The sequence below is a fragment of the Camponotus floridanus genome, unplaced genomic scaffold (assembly GCF_003227725.1).
Source record: "Camponotus floridanus strain SB8 unplaced genomic scaffold, Cflo_v7.5 scaffold11, whole genome shotgun sequence".
Classification (NCBI taxonomy): domain Eukaryota; kingdom Metazoa; phylum Arthropoda; class Insecta; order Hymenoptera; family Formicidae; genus Camponotus; species Camponotus floridanus.
The window spans coordinates 2,637,551-2,662,278 of NW_020229226.1; the positions used below are offsets into that span (position 1 = coordinate 2,637,551).

General features: G+C 30.9%; 1 protein-coding gene across 9 annotated transcripts in view; it reads left to right on the forward strand.

The window, feature by feature from the left end:
- Positions 1–24,728, forward strand: part of LOC105255587 (voltage-dependent L-type calcium channel subunit beta-2) — an 85,000-nt gene that overhangs the window by 18,867 nt on the left and 41,405 nt on the right. For 6 of the 9 annotated variants that reach the window (XM_025412740.1, XM_025412748.1, XM_025412741.1 and 3 more), the window contains exon 3: positions 17,352–17,441. The exons of the other annotated variants lie outside the window; for them this stretch is intronic. In XM_025412740.1, the coding sequence (XP_025268525.1) occupies positions 17,352–17,441 (90 nt within the window). The remainder of the gene's footprint in view (positions 1–17,351; positions 17,442–24,728) is intronic. 9 annotated transcript variants of the gene reach the window in all.

Here is a 24,728-nt window from a genome sequence, read left to right on the forward strand (position 1 = left end):
TAATTAAATAAAAGAATCAATTTTATCTCAGATAATGCAAATAAATCACCCATGCTTCGAAATCCGAAACAAGATAAACTTCTACGGTAGATCACAAAATCCGCTGTATAAATCTCAAGCTCGGAGATACCGTATCTATTTGTCGCGGAGAGCATCGAGGATTCGCAAGGCAGGAAACGGAGGAATCGTGGAAATAACAAGAAGGTGACAACGATGAAGAAGGAGGGTCTTAATGCTCTCGGCTAATAAAGAATTTATAGTCCTTGTTACTAGTATAGTTTTCTACAAATTAACGTTAATTATCAGCCGCGCACTGCGTGGTAAAAACCCAGAAAACGAGATACGCTTGGTACGCGCAGAAACCGATTAAAGGAATTCATGAATAACTTAAGAACATTTTACACACACCTGCCTCCCCTCTTTCTCTCCTTCCTTTCTTAATCTCCTTACTCAGGCTACGTGACAGTTTTGGGGTCGCTTGTACCGGCCTCATAATGTACTCATTTAGACGAAACTGACAACGTTGATGTTGAAACTCCGAAATTTGATGGAAATGCGTGATGAAGATACTTCTTAAATATTACGTCCCTATAAAAAAAAAGCTTGCACCATGTAAAATAATATCGCGGGACAACAAGATAAAGTGCAGATCTAATCTCTTTATATTTCGAAATATAAATTGATCATCATTTTTTAATTAAGAACATGAAAGCTAAAAAAATGATAGTAATTACATACAGAATTAAATATCAAGTAAATGGAACAAAATATTATTCTTTTTTCAAAATAAATTTACTGCATAAACATTTAACACACACATTTGACATTTGAAAAAATATCTTTTACTTTTAAAATTATTTATTTACATATCGATTTATGTAATTAGATAAACTGTGGATGCATGTGTGTGTTCGCGGGCGTGTATGTGTATACGTGTGTATGTGTGTGTGTGTGTGTGTGTCTGAGTATATGTTTGTAAATAAAATCAAAATGAATATATGAATTATCATATATTATCTGTTCGTTTCATATTATGTATTATATTTCATACATCTTATTGACACAAATCTGTCTACTTTTAGACAGTAAAATTATCTTGCCTTTAGCTTTGTAATAAATTTACAAGCTATATTAGGCACAAAAGTTAATTAAATTCCAAAATTTAGAAAAATCTCTCGCATTTAAATCCCCTTGGGCGACGGTAACGTCGTATAGGATCCTTTTAATTTGCTTGTAAAACGTGCGTACAGAAATTAAATGAAAGTCGTAAAATCACCAACCACGCCTTAATACAGCCACGAGAATCGTCTTGGGAGCTCCATTTTATTTAGACACTCATATGCTACATGACATTCAAAAGAGAGATTTAACGTTTTATGGATGTTTCGAAAGATGATTTATGCGATATCGATTGGTCCTTAAGCATAACCGCTGGACATGATGCAATTATACGATAAAAGATATTGTGTCTAACCTTTTCAGTTAGTCTGACTTTTCTAGTGCAATTATGGACAGTGTTTTAGCGTTGGCGTAATGTCAACTTTAGCTGTCAGCTTATTTGGTCAGCGAGCGACCATTTAGGAGTCCTGGCAATTGGCATTGCATCTATCTATCGAGATTCCAACATTGTTCTGGAGTCACATATAACTGTATTAAATAGCGACATTAGGTGTGAGATCTGGATAGCTCAGTGGCTGTTTAAAGCAGTTGCTCGTAAAAGGAAAGACTCGAGTTCGATTCCCGATCTAGCCACTTGCACCTTACATATTTTTCTAGTCCACGAATATTGTTTTCTAGCAATTATTAATTATTCGTTGGGCTGAAAAGTGTCTGAATGCTCTCGTCACAGGATATACATCAGTGTCGCTGCTACGGATTCTGCCGCCCGTTGATCAAATAAACATATAGATATGCCTGTCACCTCCTCTCTCACATCCCTGTCTTTACTTGAACGCATCAAGCAATCTTCAACAGCCATTTTACAGTTTTGATCCCAATGCTCCGGTTGGCAGCCGTCAAGGAATTGATAGCTACATTAGCGACAGTAAAATATAATAATGTAAGAAATATTTTTCTGATATTCGTATCAGAGAATGATAGCTGAAGATTGATTTTACTGTAGCTAATGTAATCAATTTCTTCGCGGCTGCCAACAGAATTAGTGGGATCAAAATTGCAAACTGGTTGTTGAAACTTGCTTGATGCTTTACTTGGACAGTAAAGATAAAGACGTATGTGAGGGAGGAGGTCAGGCGTGTCTATACGCTTTTTTTTCTGTCAACGAGCGGCAGAATCCATCCGTGGCAGCGCCGCTGACGCATATCCTGTGAAGAGAGCATTCAGACACTTTTCAGTCCAACGAATAATTGTTAAAAAATAATATAATTCGTGGACTAGAAAAATATACGAGGTACAAGGTGCAAGTGACTGGATCGGGAATCGAATCTTTCGAGTCTTTTGATTTGAAATTATTTTTATCGCGATCTATAATGCTGCAAATAGAAATTAAGGAAATTTTATCCGATAACATTTCTCAATGAAATATATACCAGATCTATTATTAAAAGTAATGAGCCTAATTTTTCGAAGTTGATTTTATATTGAGCGCATCAAGCGCAAAACAGCTGATTCAGATCTTGATATTTTGCAAGCTTATATTATATGTTTCTATTTATATATCATGTGCTGAGAGAAAGAATAAGAGAAATAGATAAGCGTATTTTTTTTCTGTTAATGTAAAATTGGTACTTAATATATTATTTTAATTTTTGTATAAAGAGAGAAAACTTATTGTAATTTTTATTATTCTAATTTAATATATTCTTTTAATTTATTGTTCTCGTAGTCTATTGAGATATATAATTTCATAAAATTTTTACACAACAATTTTGTAAACTCTTTTTCGATTTATATACATTACAATAATATCTAGTGACAATTTAAATTTATTTATACTTTTTATAAATTAGAATAATAATTCTATATCATTATTACTGTTCTATATATATATATATATATATATATATATATATATATATATATATGCTTTATGATTTATTTGACGCCTGTTTTCAGTAGTAAAGGAATTTTTCAAATTCTATTCTTTTCACAGCTACCTGTAATTTTACGTAAATCTCGGTTAGTTTTTTTCTTTGTAGTTGCAGGTTCTTTTTAGAATAAAGAGCTACTGTTTCTATTGTTCCAGTGTTAGAGCAGAAAAAGTGGAAGTTAGGAAACCATAGTCATATTTCTTTTTTTTTTACTAAAATCCATTGGACAAAAAGATGCGTCTTTTAATGTGATTTTTAATGCGAATTAATTGTAAAGCACCGCGTGCAGAATTCTAGAACGCGTCGCCATGTGACATAAATCACGCAAGATGGTCGAAAATTGGATTTCTCTCAAGCGATCGTAAAACATTTCAAACGCAACTTCCTTTTTTTCTTCATCTTTTCTCTTATATTCACTCCATGGTATTAACCAGGATTTGAAATGGAGCGACCGCGGAGAAACGAAAGGGGGATAACTGGTTCTCTTCATTTAGCGCCCACGTGTATTTATAGTTCGAAGGGAAATTAATCGCGAAATATTCAACGCTGAGAAACACGTGGAATGTAGCGCCTCGTGCTTACACTTCTTTTATGTCGACAAATGCTATTCAGCGAACGCAGCCGAGTACGACGGACAATAAAAGAATCGAAATATCCAAGACTCCGACGTAATCGTAACCTTTTCTCGAAAATGGAAATCCAACATGTGATACCGCGTTTCGCGTTCGCGTTTCAAGGTCGAACGAATGGGCACATATGCTCATCACACAGGACACGCTTGATGATGCGGGTTCATCTCCGAGACACCCGGTACACATAGATGGGCGAGAGTAACGCGTGAATCGCGGCGATTCATGGGACTGGATTTGCCGGGCGGATCGTTAATGAAGATAAAAATCTAATTAGCCAGCCATAAACGAACACCGGGAATTTTTAAGGCCGTCGCGCCGACATGTAGCCAGGCGCAAATTCATGAGCTTCCTCTACACGCGGTAAAAAGACTTTTCGATGCTGACGTCACGTGGATGAGAATGCGGTCAGTCCGGATGGGATACGATAGTTTTAGAAGTATTGGTCCAAGAGACGATTAAAATATTCGCCGTAAACGACGGCCATCAGATTGTACTTCGCTCATTACTCATGGATTATAGAAATTTAATCCAATGAATAAACCTGGACGATAAAAAATACAATCTTATTATAAATGTAAATTTAAAAATATCATTTGTAAAAATGTTTAATAAATTAGAGAGAAAATATATATCTTTATCTTAAATTAATCATTATTTAATTCAATTAGATAAAAATAAGTCAATAAAAACTACATATTATAATAATGTAACTACATATTATTATAGTGCAACATTTATAAGTAGTAACTACATATTATTATAGTGCAACATTTATAAAAAAGATGCATAATCTAATTAATAAAAATTCATTCTACAAAAATTTTGTACTGATAGTGAATAAATTTTATAAAGAAATTCTTTCAAAAATTCAAATGAACAAAACATTTCAAAAAAGAAAGAATAATAATAAAGAAAAAAAATTATTTCCGTCAGTTGGCTCTTTTAAGTTGCGCAAAATAGATTGAATCACAGTTTGAAAACTTTTATAATTTTGATATTCTTAAGTTAAAAGTTTCGCGCGCATACACACATATATCGAGTGTACGGGGAGATTATGCAAAAAGTAAATTTTTCAATTCAATTTTTGTAATTTATCTTTAGAAACATTAACTCTTAATAAAAAAATTCATTTAAATTTGCATTACTGTCGTATAATGGAATATTTATTTTTATTTTGATGCATTCATCCATTTGATGTTTCTACTTGAATTTACTAGAGAGAGCGAAGACATTCGATGAAACAAGCATACTTTTCCTTTCTCTCCATCATGTCAAGCGTCTTAATCCGTACGAAGGAACATGCGGTTATGGGGGCTTGTTGAGCCTTATTAAGTATTTAGAAAGAGCATAAGGGCTTGCTCTATGCATGTTGTTCAACCATCTGCTCGAATTACTTCGCTGTCCCTTCCATGACAAAGAAAAATGTCAAGTACTCGCAAAAGAAAATCACCGTGGAAAAATTTATAAGCGAAAAATAAGGATCAGGATTCATATTTCATTTTAATTAGGACAAAAATTCTGGAAACAAAAAATATAAATTCTTATTAGGAATTCTAAAGAATATATGCTGCGTCCTAAAATCAAAACGTTAATTCAAAGAGAAGAAAACTTTTTATTTTTAGTTAATCATTTAACTTTATCTGGTCCAGTTTTGTGACAATTATTCTTTCTTACTTATCGTCTCATTTTCACCTTCAATAAACTACAAAGCAGATTGTTGGAAAAAGCTTGAGAAGATAAATCCGCTTCATTTGATAATAGCGGAGCATGTCCAGAGTAGATGTTATAAAATACATGAAAAAGAATCGTATTTTTAGTACTTTTCAATAAAAAAATGTCATATTACTCATATAAACTTGACTAAACAATATATAATTACTTATAGATGCGAGTTAATTTCGATCATAATTAAAGAGAAGAACGATTAGATTTTCAAGATAATTTTTTGAAGCATCAAATCTTTAATGTTTGAGAGACAGTATAGATATAGATATTGCTCCAAGAATTTTAACGTGATTAAAAGAGTTGCGTTAGTATAATAAAACAAAAAAAAGATGATCAAACATATGGGGCATGCGCCACTGACTTGGAAAAGCTTTGTGATATTATTCTTAAATTCGCAGCATGCACCATAATTTTTTTATCCCCGGGAGTATATTCTTTTAAATTCTATTATGAAATATTGCTTACAATAAATAAAGGGATGCTGCGTCTTTCCTTGATAATATTTTTTTAAGTATTTTTTTCTGTGCGCGATTATTTCTCAGGCTTAAGTTTTAATGCATCTTATTGTTAGACTAATAAGAATATTCTGCAACTGTATCATATTAAAATATATAATTAATAATTTTAATTAATTTTAATTAAAATAAAGATTTATTTATATATATATATTTTATTTTAAATAAATACAATACAATTTTAATATCTGTTATTAATTGATAAACATTATGCTATATAACCATGTTACATTATATAAAATATGATGTTATGAAACGCAATTAAATTAATCAATATCATGTATCATTATATGCTCAATATTCTCAATTAATAAACTTTTGAACATAATTAAATTACAATAATTAATATTGCAAAAATTTAATACTTATTATACAATAGTTATAATTGTATATAATTAGTTTTCTAAAATTATTATAAATATAATAATTAACTTATATATTCATCTTATAAAACAAATTTCATCAAATTTATATATTTTTAATAAAATTATTTGTTTAAAGACACGATGTTTAATAAGATGCTATCATTGACAGATATAAATTTTCGAAGTTGAAGAATCTTTGTATCAAATCCAGCAAACAACATTTGAATCAAATATATATAATAAAATCAAAAAGAAAAATATATTTTCTACTTCTTCATTTTAAATAAGGAGACTACTTTAAGCTTCAAGTTTCATATAAATCTCCGCGGCCTCAAAAGGGTCGAATCTTGCGGAGACGGAAGGTCAAGCAGGACGCCGCCAACATCGGCACGTCAAGAAGGAAGGAAGTCTGCCGGTAGCTGAAACAAAAGGACCATCGAAAAGCAACAGACGTTGGCAAAACATCTGCGAAGAGGACGTTCGCGGGTTTATGCCGGTAGAGATAGCTATCCGTCCGCCCAGTGTACACACATAAGAACGGCTAGACCAGAGCGTGATCCTATTTCGAACAATAACGCAGCTAGAGACGAATAGAGAAAAGGGCAGATATAGTAACCCCTAATTTGTTCATCCACCAGATGGCGTCTCGTGACCAATGAACATTATGGCAAAAGTTGGCTCAAAATTCAAATTCAAATGCACGACCGCGTACACTTAGGTAAGGTGAGGTATAGCTCGCGGCTGCCTTTCTACTAAACCATTTTGATTATACTCATTACCCGGGCCCTACCTAAGCTCGGTCTCTTTCTCTCTCTCTTTGTTGCTCTCTCACCCTTTTTCTCTCTTTTTCTTCTCCGTTTCTCTTGCTCTAGTTTCGGCTCCTCTTCCTATAAACCTCGTTTTAAAATGGTCGAGACGAGCAGACCTTCGTCTTCTGTTATTCCCGGAAATCATGGATCGTTTTTGATAGGCCATACATGTGCGTGTGTAACTCTTTAGTATTTATGATGGTAGACATCAGAAGGTATCTGCGTAAAAACCGATGGATTATTTGGCCGCATCTTTACTCCGGCTTTTTTTTAGTGATCTCAATTTGCCAGAAGATGTCTAACTAATACAACATTGCATAATAAATACGAATGGAGTGATTTTGCAAATATGCATAAAAAAAGATACGAATATAAGTTTCCTTTTTTATTTTTTTTATTCAAGTTCATACATTACATCTGATAATACACAACCAAAAAATATAATATTATATAATCGAATACTGTTAATTACAAAATAATTTTTTCTGTTTTTATAAATCAATTACACAATTTTTTTAAAAACATAACACTGCATATTTCTTAATTTAGAATATACAAATAAGAATATACAAATAAATCAATATTATTTCGACAACGCAAACGCAATAAAGTACGAAAGGAAAAATATATATTTTACAGAAATGATATATAATATTCTGTCAAGTAAAATATTTCTATATTTCTATATATATATATATATATATATATATATATATATATATATATATATATATATATACGCATACTATACAGAAGTAATTTATCCCGAAGAAAGATATTAACAGAAATTAGTATCAGTAAATTATCAGTCAATTATTCGCATATCTCGATCACATAAATGGATAATTAAAACTGCATTTAAACTTATTTAAAATGCAATTGATGGATTTTTTGTATTATTAAATTATTCTGTAATAATAGATAATTGCAAAGCCAATATTATTTTTTTTACTTTCTCATACGTTTATTATATAAAACCTAAATTTCTTTCTCTCTCTCTTTTAGATAATATAGAAAATAGTGATAAAACAATGATGATGAAATAATGAAAAGTGCAATTATAGTATAATTTCATAAACAATTTAATTAAAAGCATTTAATTTATGATATGGAAAAGATTATTGGGAAATGGTTATATACTAATTATTTTTATTTTTATATTAAAAAACAGAAAATAATATAATGGATTTATTATTTCCTCTTTCTTCTTTTTCTATTGAAGAAATATAGATGAAGATAAAAATAATGCATGTGTGTATAAATATGTATATATATGCATTAATTGGCTCATTACATGAGAAGTCATTATGATAAATTAAATATTAATTATAATTATATTATTGGAATTTATATTGTACTTTAAATTATTCTAATTGTCGTCATGTTTTAGATATAATTTTGCAATGACTGTGCTCCAAAGTAAATACATTCTTTAAAAATTTTGTATATAGTGTTTTATAGAAGCTGTAGCGTGTCATTCTATAGAAACAGATATCGACAGACATTAAATGCAAGTGCAGTTGTATGGCGAAGAAAAGCGCTAACAGAAATCCATTACGACGCGATCGATTGAACGTCAGTATTCTAAAACACAAAGCATTCGAGATTAATTAGGAATCGTAAGCGACGACGTGAAATTTTATCTAATTTGGTTGCATCTAAATATAAATAACAGCGATAATAAAAACCGATATAATAGGACGAAAGATTTAGCGGAACGAAATGCAAATATCGAGAGCACATTAATGTACAAATATCCAGTTGCGAGTGAAATCGCTGCGCGAATGCCGTGCGTGTCTAATTACGGTTTACATAAAATTTATGGCGGCCTAAGAGAAATCTTTACAACATGGTAAATGTCTAAATATAAATGCTAGTTAAGCGCGGAAGTTACACACATACACACACAGAGCATCGCTCGGAGTATCCGCGGAAACGCATTGATCGATAGGCTACAACGAGAATGCACTTTACGTGTAACAACTCTACCTCGCATAAGTGATAATAAAATGTGACCGTAAAAAGTTTATGCTTGTCGATCCTACATAATTTCTACGTGACGCATTTTGCGATTGTTAAGGATAAAAGTTAACGGTATATTGAATCAACATTGAATATTTGCATGATATATAGGCCATTAATGCTATATTTATTTTCTCAATAATGCTATAAAAAAAAGAAAAAGGGGAAACATTATTTTAATAAAATAGCAATTTTTATTTACTAATATAAAATTATAAAACTGATACAATATTCCATATTTATTCATATAGTTCTGCTTTATTTTACTTCCGCAACTCGTTAGTGTTATAGAAAGCTCATATCTTTAATTCTTTACTTCTGTTTGGAGACTGAATATGTCAGGCCATGATAACAAGTACTTTTTCTACCTTTAAAAATCAAAAATTTCTGACATTTTCATATTTCAAATAAGCCAAAATATTGCTAATTGTATTTGATCAATATTTAATATAATTATAAACATGTATATATATATATTTTTAATGCATGTTTATTCAAACTGTAAGAAATGTCAATGGATCTTGTTTCATAGATCAATAGAGAGCTATAAGAAGATATTCTCATTATCTATAATATAAAAATATTATACTGCTTATAACCAATTAAGAAATAATGCCATGCGAAGACGAGAAGGGTTGCTTTACTAATAATATATTACATTATATATAAAACACAAACATTTATATATAGTATAAAAAAAGGCTTTATAACTTATATAAAAAGAAGCTATATAAATAAATAATAAATAAATATATGTATATAAAGATATTGATGCAATGAATTTAAAATAAACATATTTTACTTAAATTACTACGATATCCTCACATATCTTATAACTGGACGAATAAAATTTATATATAATTTTTAAATTCAACATTCATACCAATGTTCCTAATACATTTCTAATGTCCAGACGTAGGGAAATCGGCTAATTAATTATACCGTACACAATTAAATCGTTATCGGTCCAACAAGCAGCCGAAGTTTCCGTTGGAATGCACTTTCCAACTGCACACACATAATATTCTTCATGTGTACGATTATATTAAGGAGGCGGTGAGAGGGGACACCCGCTAAACGACATTGTAGAGCGACTTGCGACATGCGCGGCAATTATCCTCTCCCCGTCTCATTTGCGATTGTAATTAAGATCAGCGCGGGCGCGAGCGCATTGGACTGTTGCGCCGATCGCAGCTGATTGTGACGCGGTCCAACGTGCGATTTCATTGCGTTGCTAACGCGACTAAATGCCTCTTTTCGCATCGACTCATTGCCCGTTTAATTCCTTTTTCCGTCGCCGTTGTTTGCTGGTTTTTCTTAAACATATTGCGATGATAAATCAGGCCGTCCGACCAAATTGCCAAGGCTATATCAAGAGATTACATCTAAACTACATTATTGCGACTATTTATCTTAATTTTGCGTCTTTATATTTATATGCTAATTTTTGTAATGAAAGATTCGTAATAATATGTTGACTGAAATAAGAGATACATATTCCTTAATAAATCCAAGAAACATGAGAAATAAAAAAGAAAGGTGAAAAAATATTTTACAGTTTTTAAAATATTATTTTGATTTAAAATTTTTAGCGGTGAAATTAATGTGTCCAAAGACCGTAATTGAATACGTATATATAATATCGATTGGAATACACGGGGCGTAGCTTTAATCAAGTTGCACGAATGTACGGAGAATCGCCGGAGGCATTTGGGAAGTGAGTCTTATCGGTAGGTGTAATTATGGGTCAATTAAATTAAGTACATATGTCTGAGCGTGAAAGAACGAGTTTCGTCATTCGTTACTGATATATCGACGTTCAGCATAATTTTGCGTTATCTGCGATGATACGTTGCCGTGTTACGTTGATATTCACCAAGTGTGAAACTTGTTTCACTTTTAATCATAGTAAAATATTGCACATTTGCTACTTTATAATTAACCACTCAGCGGATTATATGAGCGAATATAAAACATCACATTTTTTGCACAACAAACAAGTTTTTTCTTTTGCAAATTTTATTTGGTAATTTATTAGAGATACATACTTTGATATTCAATTTTTCGCCGATAATAATGCGTAAACTTGAATTTTAAAATTTAGGAATAATTTTATAAGACATTGAAAATAAAATACATTTAGAAGAAAAATTATTTTTTAAAAAACTTGAAAAAGCACTGCATTGCCTTTTTTCTAAAATTATTCTCTTAGATAATCTCTTTGTAATCTTAAATAGTATATTTTATGGCGTCATACCTTAAAGTCAAATTTTACAAATGTTTCATAAATAAAATACATGAAAAAAATATGTGAAAAAAATGTTTTATATTCAAAAATTATGAATAAATGCATATTTCAAAAATGAAATATTTTAAAAAAAAGTATTTGGAAAGATCTCGCGAAAATTTCATACAAACGATGTGTCATCTTATACACTGTTACTCTGTTTCAATACACTAACTTTCTTTCATAGTCACGTTTCGCTTTTATTCAGCCACTGCCATAGCCGAAACTTTATTTTGCGGCTTGCATGATCTCATTTTTCTCGAAAGAACGTACGATCTGGTCGTGATAATCTACTGACAGGGGTTGTGCGTCACGTAGATACATTCATACACGTTGCGTGACTTCTTCTCTCTTTCTCCTCTTCTTCTCTTCTTCTCTTTTCTTTCTTTTTGTTGATCACCCCTTAGATTCTTACTTGTGTAACGTGAAATGCAAAGAAAACGTGCATACGCACGTGCGCATCTGGTGGAGGTACCGCAAAAAAAATATAAGAGCACGCGCACGTTATATCACGCACACATCATCATGCCACGATTGACTGAGATAAAATCTCGAAAGGAGACAGATGTGTGCATGTACGTATGTATGGCATTGATTAGCATAATATTAACAAATTTTTGCCAAAATAACTCTCTTCTTATTCTATTCTAACTTTAAATTAAAAAATCATAAACTTGTTTAAATTAAAACAATTTTAATCTGCAAAATCTTTAAACTACAATCGATATATCGCTTTAATCTATTTGCGGCTTTGTCTAAGTCCCAAATTCTTTTTAAATAATTTATCTTTAATTATGAAATCCATTGTAGTATCAATATAAAAATAAGTCGAAAATCAAAACACGCCCTTAAATAGCGGAATTTGAAAACCACAGAAAGGTGCGCCGTTCACCACATGTTGCAACTTTCCAGAGAGGGAGATTAAAAGAAACGGAGGGTGATGTGAGAATGAGTCTTGTTATTATGAGGCAACTTTGATGCGATACCTGTGCGGAACTCCTCTTTTGTGCCCTACTTTCTGTGTTAGACTTATACGCCGCGTCCACTTGTTCCCTTTTCACTGACTACTTTTCACCGTGTACTTTGTATCTCTGTTGGCGATTATATTTCCAAATTGAATGCGCAGCACATACGTTTGGCCATCTTGGCCAGAGAATCCCGCGACTCAGATTGCAACGGCAATTATCGTAATGAGGCAGACGTGCAATTACTGAAACGTCGAATTACTGAAATGCAACCGGGTGACAACAAATTTCAAGCATAAGTTTCACGAACCTAGCATTCGCTGACGATAACATAGTTAACGCGATGCGGCGTGAGCTATTTTGGTGACTTCGATGCTTATAGTAAACTAATTGGACGCGAGCGCGACTGCAATCGAAATGTGTTCCATCTCGCCCTATTGTAATTTGAAGAATCCATCGTGATACAATCTATTGTGTGATTGTATTGTGAATACCGTATATTAATCTTACACATAGAACACCCTAAAATCTCTGAATTCTTTTAAAGGCTTTTAAAGGATTTTTCAATAAATTTGGAGACGATTTTTTCTCAGCAAAAACATTGACATATCAATTATCATGTTATAAACGATTAAAAAAAAAATTTTTCGCGAATTTTGTAAAAAGTTACAAAATTAACACAACTATATTTTTCAGTTAATTCCATTTTATATATTACGTAAAGAAAAAATTTTATTTTTGTATTCTTACATAGAAACATTTGTTATTCAGATTCTTTTATAATTTATTTTTAACATAATGAACATAATTTCAAAATTCCAAACTTCTACAGTTTAATTATGACTGTATTTTTGTTCTCAAATGGAATATTTTTTTAATGCAGCTTAACGTAGTTTTACAGTCCATTTTTTTGCAAAGCTGTAATTTAGTGAAAGATTATTTACATTATCACATCAGTTTTGAAAATAAATAACTGCAATTATAGAAAAATCTTCCTCACTCAAAATAGCTGATTTGACTATTCCATAAAGCACTTGACATTTTCCAAAGACGGATTTGTCCATAAATAACAAAAAAAATGAAAGATAAAAGTGGAAGATGGAAAGGAAATATTCTAAACAGATTTTACTTTTCATATTTGATTTAATCGTCTAAGCTTCTCAGGTAAAATTCCTTACATTTTCGTAGTATTTTTTTTCTTACTATTTCGTGAAAAATATTTCTGCAAGTTTATTCTTAGAGTATTTCTTCTAACTAGAGCACTTAGAATATTTCTATTTTCTTTAGTGATACGAAAAAGATCAAAGAGCTTTCAAAATTGTTCGATTCAAAGAGAGTATATTTTAATAAGCCAATTTTTTAGTGTTTTAGAGATATTATGTTATAATCTGCAGTTATATATATGTATGTATATTCATAGAAAAATGTATATATTGAATATATATATTTTTTTAAAAACGAACAAAAATATTTCATTAAACATCTGAAAAAAAATGCGTTCTATTGTATATAATTGTCCTATTCTATGAAATACAGCATAAGAATTCAAAGTCAGATCATTTAAATCAGATGTATGTAAAGAGTAATATAACTATTGTATCTATTGTATCTATTATATATAACTATTGAATATCCGAAAAAAAGAGAAAGAAAGTAAAAATCAGCAGGGAATTGAAGAAAGGAATTTGAGGAAAAAGAAAGCGATTAGACATGTAAAGGAAAGTCATAGAAAATTACAAAGGTTTCTCCTAATAATATATTCGCCTTTAAATATATCCAGGTACATCTAACTGTGTTTCATTTATATTCTTTGGGTCTTTTCTTCAAGAAATTATAATAGATTCTCCTTAGACAACTTATTATTTTCAGAATTTATTTATGAGATGTCGACATAAAACATAAATATGAAAAGAGTAGGAAAATGCTATGTTACGCAAAATTCCGGCCTTTTTTTTCAAGATATTACAATGTGTCATTATTTTGTCTTGTCGTTTAAGAGCAATAAGCCGTTTAATTCTTATGGCCAAGATACAGAATGATTTTATTTCAATCATTAATTTTAGTATAATCGAATTAAAAATTTTGACGTTATATTAACGTTTATATTATTATCCGAAAAAATATCTTATAAGACATTGCATTCTATTTATTCACGAATAAGTATAAGGATCATAATCACATTTGATATCTAATATAATAAAATATAGTCAGTAAAATTATAATTGTGTTGCAAACAAAAAATTATTTTGCATTTTATAAACAATAATTAGAATCTATGACGATATTTGTGATTACTATTACAAATATATTTTTTCAAATTTCTTACTATATAAATACTATATAAATACTATATAAATAATTTTTATATCTATACATAATTTAATAATTTTTATAGAATTATTTTCTTAAGAATTTAGAGAATTAAAATATTAAACTTTAACATATTTATATTTTATATTAAGGATATATTGGAGATATATTACAATCAATGAGATCGCCGTAAATTTTTAATTTAACATTCTTAATAATATTCTAAATCGTCATGAATTATTTCAAATTTTTTTACTTGCTCCTTTAAAAGTTATTAATTTTTGAATTTTGCGATTTTAACATAGGATCTTATGTAAACGTTCAAGAGACAGGTAATAAATTATTTACAAACTATAAAAAAAACAATGATAAAAATTTCATTTTGTATATTCTTAATACATGTAAAAATGTTCCCACAAAGTTGTAAAATGATTTACTCGTTTTAAAATTATTATTAAAAAATAACTGTGATTATCGGTTTGATGCAATATTGATGATAAAACGTGGCAATATTTTCTTGGAAATTAAGACCTATTTAAGAACCATTAAAGAATACTTTGAAGTATGATTTCGTGATTTTTAGACAATTTTTGATCAATTAGAATTCGTATTCTGTCCAACTTTAATTTTTTGGTATTTTGGATTAACTTTTGAGACAGACGGTCCGTCCAATACATCCTTAAATGAGAAATTTATAATATTTCGTACTTGCAATGAAATCTTTTGCTCTTATCAAAAGAAAGAAGATTGAGTTTGTTACGTAATTATAAGTTATGAGAAAAGATGAGAAGGAAACCGAGATATCGGTATAAAACTTTTTTTTCCCTAAATTATTCTTCATAAAACGGCTCGAGAAAATATCCTTGTATCCACCTCAATATTACACAAAAAAGGGACAAGCTAGTAAAGATCGTAAATAAATAAATGAATAGCAGACACATATACACTGATACGCATACACATACACTCACTGTAGCTAGCTCAAATAAATACTCACTAGAATCCTGGCGACTGCCATCTTTTAAGATTGTTTTGAATTAGTCGCGAGCAGCCAATCACATGACGCAAGCAATATTAATACTATTGCGTTCATATGATTGGCTGCTTACACATAATATAGAAGACCTTTATTCATCATATGCAATCTATAGACGTTAGCAGGAATAAGATTAGATATACTATACAACTTAAAAATGCTATGAATTTTGCTTATTTTCTGTAGAAAATGTCCTAAAACTTATAAATCAAAATAATGATAAAAGCTTTCGATAAAAGTAAATATAATAAAAATACATTTTTGCAACTTTAATTTTTGAATGACCATTTTTCAAGGCTAGGTAATTGTAAGCTACCTTATTATAAAATAAAATGTACTATCTATTCAAATGTAATTACAAATTAATCACGAATTGCATAAGAAGATCTTGATAATATGATATTTTATTTAAAATATGTGATCTTTAACATTATCATGGATTCCCGATCCAGCCGCTTGCGCCTCACATATTTTTCTAGTCTGCGAATATTGTTTTCTAGCAATTATTCGTTAGGCTGAAAAATGTGTGAATACTTTCTTCACAGGATATGCGTCAATGCCGTTGCCACGGATGGATTCTGTCGTTCGTTGACCAAATGGGCGTAAAGATACGTCCAACCTCTTCCCACATACATCCCTATTCTTCTCTGGATAGATACAATTAATACTACAATTATTTGAATAAATAAGTATTTACATATGAGTTTATTCAACTTTAAACTTCTATATAAATAGAAATTAAATAATTATAACCGTATTCCAAAATTTCAACTTGGGAAAAAATCACAAAAATTTTAATTTTAACAAAGAATTAATTTTATTATTTAGATTCTATTAGATATTAATTTTTAAAGAATTCTTCCATGTGTAGTATTTCAATCTATGGATTTTTGAATCATTCTTTATAACGCAGGTAGTGAAGTAGATGACGCTTGTGAGCAAACATGGGACATTGTGTATCTATGGCAGGTCCTGAAGGATTATGTTAAGTTAGTGTTTTCACAGAGTTGGACTGTACAAGGACGAAATGAAATATAAGGCTTGTCCAAAAAAATCGTGCATTTTCACTTACAATTAGTCAAATTCACGTATCTACATTAAATTTTATCTGTAATTATTTTCTTCCTTTTATATTAAAATTTTTTACGAATAATAATTAAACTTTTAAAGTAATGGCAAATAATTGTCGAAATTTTAATTGACGACTTGGTCTATAATTGTTCTACTGTCTTTTGATGAGAATTTGTCTAAAATTAAGTAGATCACAATAAACACTCATATTTATAGAACTTATCCGATTTATTCAGAATACATAGTAAAAAGAGTGAAGAAAAGTGGACCTCAATGAATATGCACATATCAAAATTATTGATGAAACGATGATGAAATAATTAAGGAACATTTATAACAAAATACATAGAGCTAAACTAATATTGTTAATTGACTTATATTTGTGCGAATAGAAAGAGCAATAATTAAATTACAATATGAATAAATTAATTGCTAAATTAATTTTAATATATAATACTTATAAATTATCAAAATAAGCCATTATCAATTAAAATTCTCAATGTTAATGGCTAGCTATCAGTTTAACCATTTTCTCTCGAATTAAAAATTTGATGGGCTTTTCAGGGAAGATTGAATGGAAGAGTCACGCTGCATGAGAGTCGCAATGATCTACAATTAGTGAATTTGTGCGTACCTACAAGATCGGCGATTGTTGTAAGTAGATCAATCGTGATGCTGCTCGATACAAGCAATTGAAGCTTCAAAATAACAAAAATCCACAAATTTCTTATGTGCAATTGCACACTCTCTCTGCGTCAATCAATATTTGACTTTATCTTTATGTTGTACTCACCATTGTAGATTGTTACACATGTTCGTAAAAATATGAAATCACGCAGCACATGTCTTGCCATTCTTAACTTTTTATTTCACTTTGCATATTAATCTTTATATCACAGTGAATAAAAACACTATATTAAACACTATATTAAACACTATTATTTTGTAGGGTGTTCGGTAATAATCACCTCATCCGTCGTGATTATTACCGAACATCTTATATGTAATTGATTTATTTAATTCGCTTTTAGTAACTTGATGGCTATTTCTTGTTAACAGAATGCATTTTAATTGCCAACATGCACGCTAAATAAAATATACAAATGATTGATTCACTATGACAGCACTTTAAATAAAAACTGAACGAATTACTAAAGCGCCACATATGATACTGAAATTCACATACTCTATGATACTAAAATTCACGAATTCTATGCAGACCCGATCGTTGTTCACAGTTCGGTAGCGCGTGTTAGACTGTGCTAGACAATCCGAAGTCTAACTCTAAACTAAAAGAACAGTAGTGAACTGCACAAACAAATAGCATTTTTCAGGTAATAGTTATTCTTTGCCCCTACCTATTCTTGACTTGCACTTGCTATAGTAAAAATAAGATAGATACATATTTAAAAATTAGAAAGAAGGAGAAAGGAAAAATAAAAAATACAAAAAGTTTAGGTATAAAGAAAATTCTGTTTTCTTATATTCCGTTTTTTTATATTCTGTTTTCTTATATTCCTATAACATTGAAAGAAAATAACCAATCTAGTGTATTGTGATAAGAGATTCTCTTTATCTCTCTAACGTTTTATAATTTATTATGTGTATAATAGAGACACTCAGATAGTAAATCGTAACCGTTAGAAAGACAGAAAGTACATTATGTAGTTCAAAAAGATTCGAACTACAAATTATTGAATCAGTCATTTTTATAATAATTTTTTTTAGTATATTATAGAATTCACTGTGCAATATTTTCAATTTCTTCACATCGAATATTTTTAGTCTATTAATCATATTTTCTTATGTCATATGAAGCAAATTTTGGATATGAAACGATAATGTTATTGTCGTATGTTATTATGTAAAGCATAAAATATTAATTTTTAACAAACCTTTTTTTATTCAAAAGAAATGGAAATTATAAATTAAACTCTAATGAAAAAGAAAAATTATTATTATTAATAAATTTTACAATAAATTTTACAATTTTATGTATTAATAAATTTTTACAAAAAATTTGCAATATTATATAAAATTCAATGTCCTGATACAAATTTAAATTTTTATTTGAAGGAATAATAAATATATGGCTGTATAAATTTCGTCTTCGAATAAATAATTTATTTCAAATATATCTGGAAAGAATACAAGTCAGATAGATTTGAGATTTAAACTTACGTTAAAGTTAATTTTTTGATGGTATCTCGAAGTACCCCGAGTTGTATTTGGAGAAGCATTAGCTACGTGAAGGCCGAGTATCCCCGACAGCTGCAGTTCGCCGTTGTTCGGTGGTGGGACGGCTGCGACTTGCATTAGTGCAATGACGGGCTGCCACGGTATGGCAGAAGGGGAGGTTCCTGAAGTAAGAGAGAAGAATGAGAAAGGGAAAGGATCTCTTTGTCCTCATCAACATCCTTACAGCAAAGTATTTTTCATTGGCGTAGGAGATCAACCAAATTATTGTTATCTCCTTAGATAGTAGCATAAAATTTATTCATAATGTAACATTTATGTAAAATCAAAAGTAATTTATAGAAAAGAAAGTTATATATAAATAAATCATAATTATAAGTATTTTAAAAATAATTTTAGTTTGAATCAGACTTCTTTGCTGCTAAACTTACTAATCAATAAATTTGCAAGCAATGTACAAAAGAAGCGTCATATCGGTAACAATCAAAAACAAAATAAAAATTTTTAAGTACAACTAAATTGATTTTATGCCATTATAAATTGTCGTAGTCGAAATATGACATTTATTTGTAACATTAACAAATACTTAACAATAAAACACGTAATATCTATTATTTATTTTCATTTTAATCTCAAGAATACACACATTTTTCTTAATATAAAATTCCCCGAATTTATTTTAAAGAAATGAGAACGATCATTTTACGCCATTGCTCTTTGAAACTGGCGAACTAGCCACTCGCAGCCCCGCTGCGTGGCGGTTAACTTCTGCCAGATTCCGACTCCGTCTCTTGAAGTATTGTTACACCCCATTGCTATTTTTTGACAGGTACCAACGCGCGTCCTCCTACGTAGGAGGGATTAGCGTGTAAAATCAGAACATGTATGCCACTTCTTTACAGGCCGCGAGCGCGAGTTAGGCAGAGAGGGTCTGGGGTAAAGAAGGGGAGAACCTCTTTCACTCCGTTCATTGGTATTTTATTATCGGCATCGTAGTCAACCGAGATACTCGTTCTTCGAACGGACTATTAAGCTCGGGGATGATAAATTTTTATAAAGCTATTCCGCCGTTAATAGTCACTTACTTTCGGTCAGGTTCTTTTAGAACCTGTTTTTTAGAGGGATCGTAGGTAACATATATGCGACTGCGCGATGTGATCGATCAGTGTATCTGCGCAAAACTTACTTATTTCCGAATTATCGATCGATGTTTCTTTATTAGAACGCCTTTCGCCGCCAGATTTTCGGCATATGAGAAGCGACGTGTGAAATATTGGATTGTATTTGAACATGTTGCGCAATTAATGAACAAGTGAAATTTTTAATTAATTTTATCGTCCATCTCGGTTCTGTGCGAGTGAAATAAAGAAATATGTTTATTTTATTATGTTGAGAGAGAAATTACTTAATATTACAATATTTTCCTTTTCTCTTTTTAAATTAATATTGCTACACCCACAAGTGATTGTTAAATAATTAAATAATTAATTCATCCTTTCTCTGAAATTATTCTCAAACTCTAAAATTATTTTCAAAATTAATATCAAAATTCTTTCTTAGTCTAAAAACTGTCTTTAGATCACAGTTTTCACCAGAAATATGGTTTTCATTTTTAATCTCTATTAATAATCATCATTATTAATTCAATTGAATAGATTCTTAAGAATAGATTCCGAGATTTATGTAAATAATTTCAAATTTCTGATTACTTGAAAATCTTTGTTTTTCTTTTATTCTCTTCTTCTTTGTCTTTTTTTTCCTCTCTGTTTTTTTAACTATACGCATGACCATCCTCGAAATGAGAAGAGGAACAATTTTTTCTGTTTTTTAAATTATACATTAATTTAAATGCATGAATCGAATATTGTCGAGATATTGATCAATAGCCTTAAATTAGTAAAGTTAATTCTCGACATTTCAAGGGGCTGATCACATTGTTATAAATCTTGAAATCTTTTAAAATAACGCGTCTTACCTGAGAAATCCTTCTTCGCCTCTCGAGCTGAGATTTTGCATCTTTGATTCAAGATAAGGATCTCTCACCCGCGCGCGTCGAACATGGCGATGTTTGACGAGGGGCGACAGGGCGTGCGGCATGAATGTGCAACGAATCTTTTTCTCTCGCTGCCTCTTTACACTTGTTTGATCTGTGAACGCGCAAGTCTCTCGCTCGATCACGTGCCACCCTTACGTAGGATCAGCGTGAGAAAGATGCCCGAGGATTCGATGCATAAAAATTATTCAGTTAGAATTATTGTTCCTTTTCCGAAGAAAACGAAAGTGAATTGCTTTTCTCGTGAAGGATAGAAATTTCGGATCGTAGGCTTGTAAGCAGAGGGTGTGAATAATACTTATATTTGTAAGAAATATGTATATTTTTTAGTTTTTCAACAAATTTAAAATAGCGTTTTAATTAAAATATAGTGCTTAACTTTAAAATATATATAGCGATTATTTGACATCAATTTTTTTATTTATATGTTTCTATGCAAGTGTTATTATAAAAACACTGCTACGTCATTTTGAAACTTTTTTCAAAAAAAATAATAAATATATTTCAAAATAAATTTAATAGTTTGAGATGAATAAAAATTTAAGATAAAATTTCTCGAAAAAATTACGCTTTGTTTTCAGAAAATATTTAAAGATAAACATATGATTAAAATAAAGACTTACCTACTATTTTGTTGCATCTCGAGATCAAAAATTGTGCGCATAAATTACCGCCTACATTTCGATTCTATTTGTGCTCTAGCATGATCTCGCGAGATTTCGAAGTTCTTCGTTTCTTCAATAAACCAACGATGAATTCCTCTCATGCCTTCACCCATCGAGAGACGCAGTAACGCAATCTCAGTAACCAATAGCGTTGTCGGTCGACGGGTGATCTCCCCACTATAAACCGAATGGGGCAACGAGCTAAGAAGGCCCGAAAATATCCACGAAACATAAAACGCGGCTTCTACATACACATACTTGAGCACATAGGCGTCGAGGTATGCAGAATATGTTTGATTGTTAGTAATTCAGTGGTCGGAATGTCTAGTTTTAATAATCGTGATTTGTTTATAAAAATTCTGTATTTTTTATTTATTTTATTTATTATATTCGTTATGGTATAATATTTCGTTATTATAATATTTATATTCGTTATTATAATATTTATATTATTTATATTATTTATTATATTATTTATATTAATTATATTATTTATATTTAATATTTATATTTAATTATTTATGTAATTATTGTTATAAAAAACCGTGCATTAATCGTCAAATATTAATTTAAAAATAAATTATTATTAATTATCTAGTTATTGAATATGTAAATCCTTAATGCTGTATAGGTATCCTTAATGCTATATAGGTATATATATATATATATATATATATATATATATATATATCATTAAAGTATTTATATATTCAATAATTAAATAATTAATAATAATTTATATATGTATATACATATATGTATATAATAATAATTTATGATACATAAGTGTGTGTTAAATTGCGCATATGTGAGTACGTATGAGTGCATACGAGTGCGTATGTGCACATAGATACAATAATTATACTATCCATATTTTAGTGAATTATATATTAAATATTTTCAATTATGACGTGCATAAAATTTATATATGTAATTCGTCTATAATACGTAAATCATATTATTAAAATTGCAAGATATATATATATATATATATATATATATATATATATAATGTTGCAATTTTAAAATGACCAGCAATATATATTTTCTTTGTTCGCGCCTCCACTAGTATCTAAAGGCGATCCACAATACGAGCGCTAATGTCCACTTACTGTGCGGGGACTGTAGGGCCCTTAGAACTATCCGGTTGTTTTACTTTAGTGCTTTATAGCTCAGTTATAATACCTTCTTTTCTGTCAGGTAAAAATTCCACGCCCGACCTATGTAACTTAAAAGGCTATAGTGCAAGTATAAGTGCTCTTGTCAAAAATTATATGAAAATTATATTCACGTATAATATTTATGTAAGACAACAATTTATATATTATTTCACTTTCACAACACAATTTCGCTAATTTGACTAGTAGATCCTAGACCAGACTGAAGGTTTTGAAAAACAATAAAAAATCGAATTGAAGGAAGAGTATTCATTTCATTAAATATCTAATTAATTAATTCATTTAATTAAATATCTAATGTGAAAAGATACAATTAAATATTCATTAGCATTGTATTGTAAGTACAATTTGAATTGTATTTTTGTCCATTAATTTTACATATACGTATACACATTACATATACGAAATTCACACGTCAGAATGATTTTAAAGAAATATGATGTGCAAACAGCGCGTGTCTGAATACCTGAAGAGGAAAAATACGACAGAATTGATTATATGCGAGTAGATTGCACCTGCGAAATAATGAAATGTATAATGAGGGGCTTTCGGCTCGAGTTTTCGTTGATTTGCCGATCGGCACGAAGCTCTTATTGGGTGGTCTCTTATTGCAACCGTTTTCTCAATGACTCCATAGCAAAGTCGGCCAGAAACCATATGCTTCTGCCCGTTGATTCATGATGACTGAGCTCTACAGAGAGCAGTATTGTATAACTGACGAGTGATTTTTCATGGGAGCGCGATATGTTAAAAAATGTACCGCCGTTCCGCAATTAGGTCTGGACCGCACAAAAACTGGCTGCTCAATTCAGAGCGAGCTAAGCCGTGGAATCGCTGCAACTAATGACTGCATGATCTGAGCTTTCAATGTTTTTGGAGGATTCTTCATTCGTTGATTATTTTTTAAATATATTTTAATATCTTCTTATACGGCAATAAAATTTACTTTGTTTAAAAATTTATTTTCTTGAAGAAAAAATCAAAAATAACAAGTAAATTCGAGTTACACCCTAATCAACTACCTAACTTAACCTATTATCTTCACGGTTCCTCAATGGCGTCCATAAATCCAAGTCCATCTTTCTTCTATCTCAATCATCTTCTTCTAATGCTGGTTCGTCCTCACGCGATTCTCGTTTGAATACTAAACCGGGTTAAGACAAGACGAGAGAAACAAAACCAATAATCACACATGAAAACATCTCGAAACGAAATAAAACGGTCTGCATTTCCGAATAGTTGAACGGCAAGTCCTCAAGGATACCCTTATGGAAGGATTCCCCTTTAATAATCGGTGGCTCTCGCGGAAAGGGGTGGCTCTCGCAATATCGAGCAGAAGGGAGAGGGGGTTGATACGATGAAAGGAAGAATAGATAGACCGGGACGAACTGCGCGGTACGTGGAACGGGAATACCGGGCAATTATCATTTCTTGTAGGAGCCGGCCGTATCGTCACAGGCGGTTTTGCAACATTCGGAACCCTCATTGTGGCGTGGTTCCTCGGCCTCTCCTTTTCGTCTCTCTTTTTCTCCTACCGCGTCTTTCCGTCTCTCCTTCCGCGCGTTCTCTCTTCGTCGCCTTTCCGCCCGCTCTGTCCGCATACGCTAAAACAAAACGAAGGAGATGCATGGCGCGCTCTCAAGGATAACAACTATGAAGCTTAGTCGAGAAGCTAAGCCGGCGGCCATAATGCGAACAATTGAAACCGTTGCACACCGTTCTTCTCGGTACCTGCAGCTGTGACAACTCGGGCTTGGTGTATCACGCACGTCGCAACGACGAACGCAGATGCGCGTCGCCCAGGGGCAATTAATGCGGACTCACGTACGTCGTACCCGGAAGACGGGAA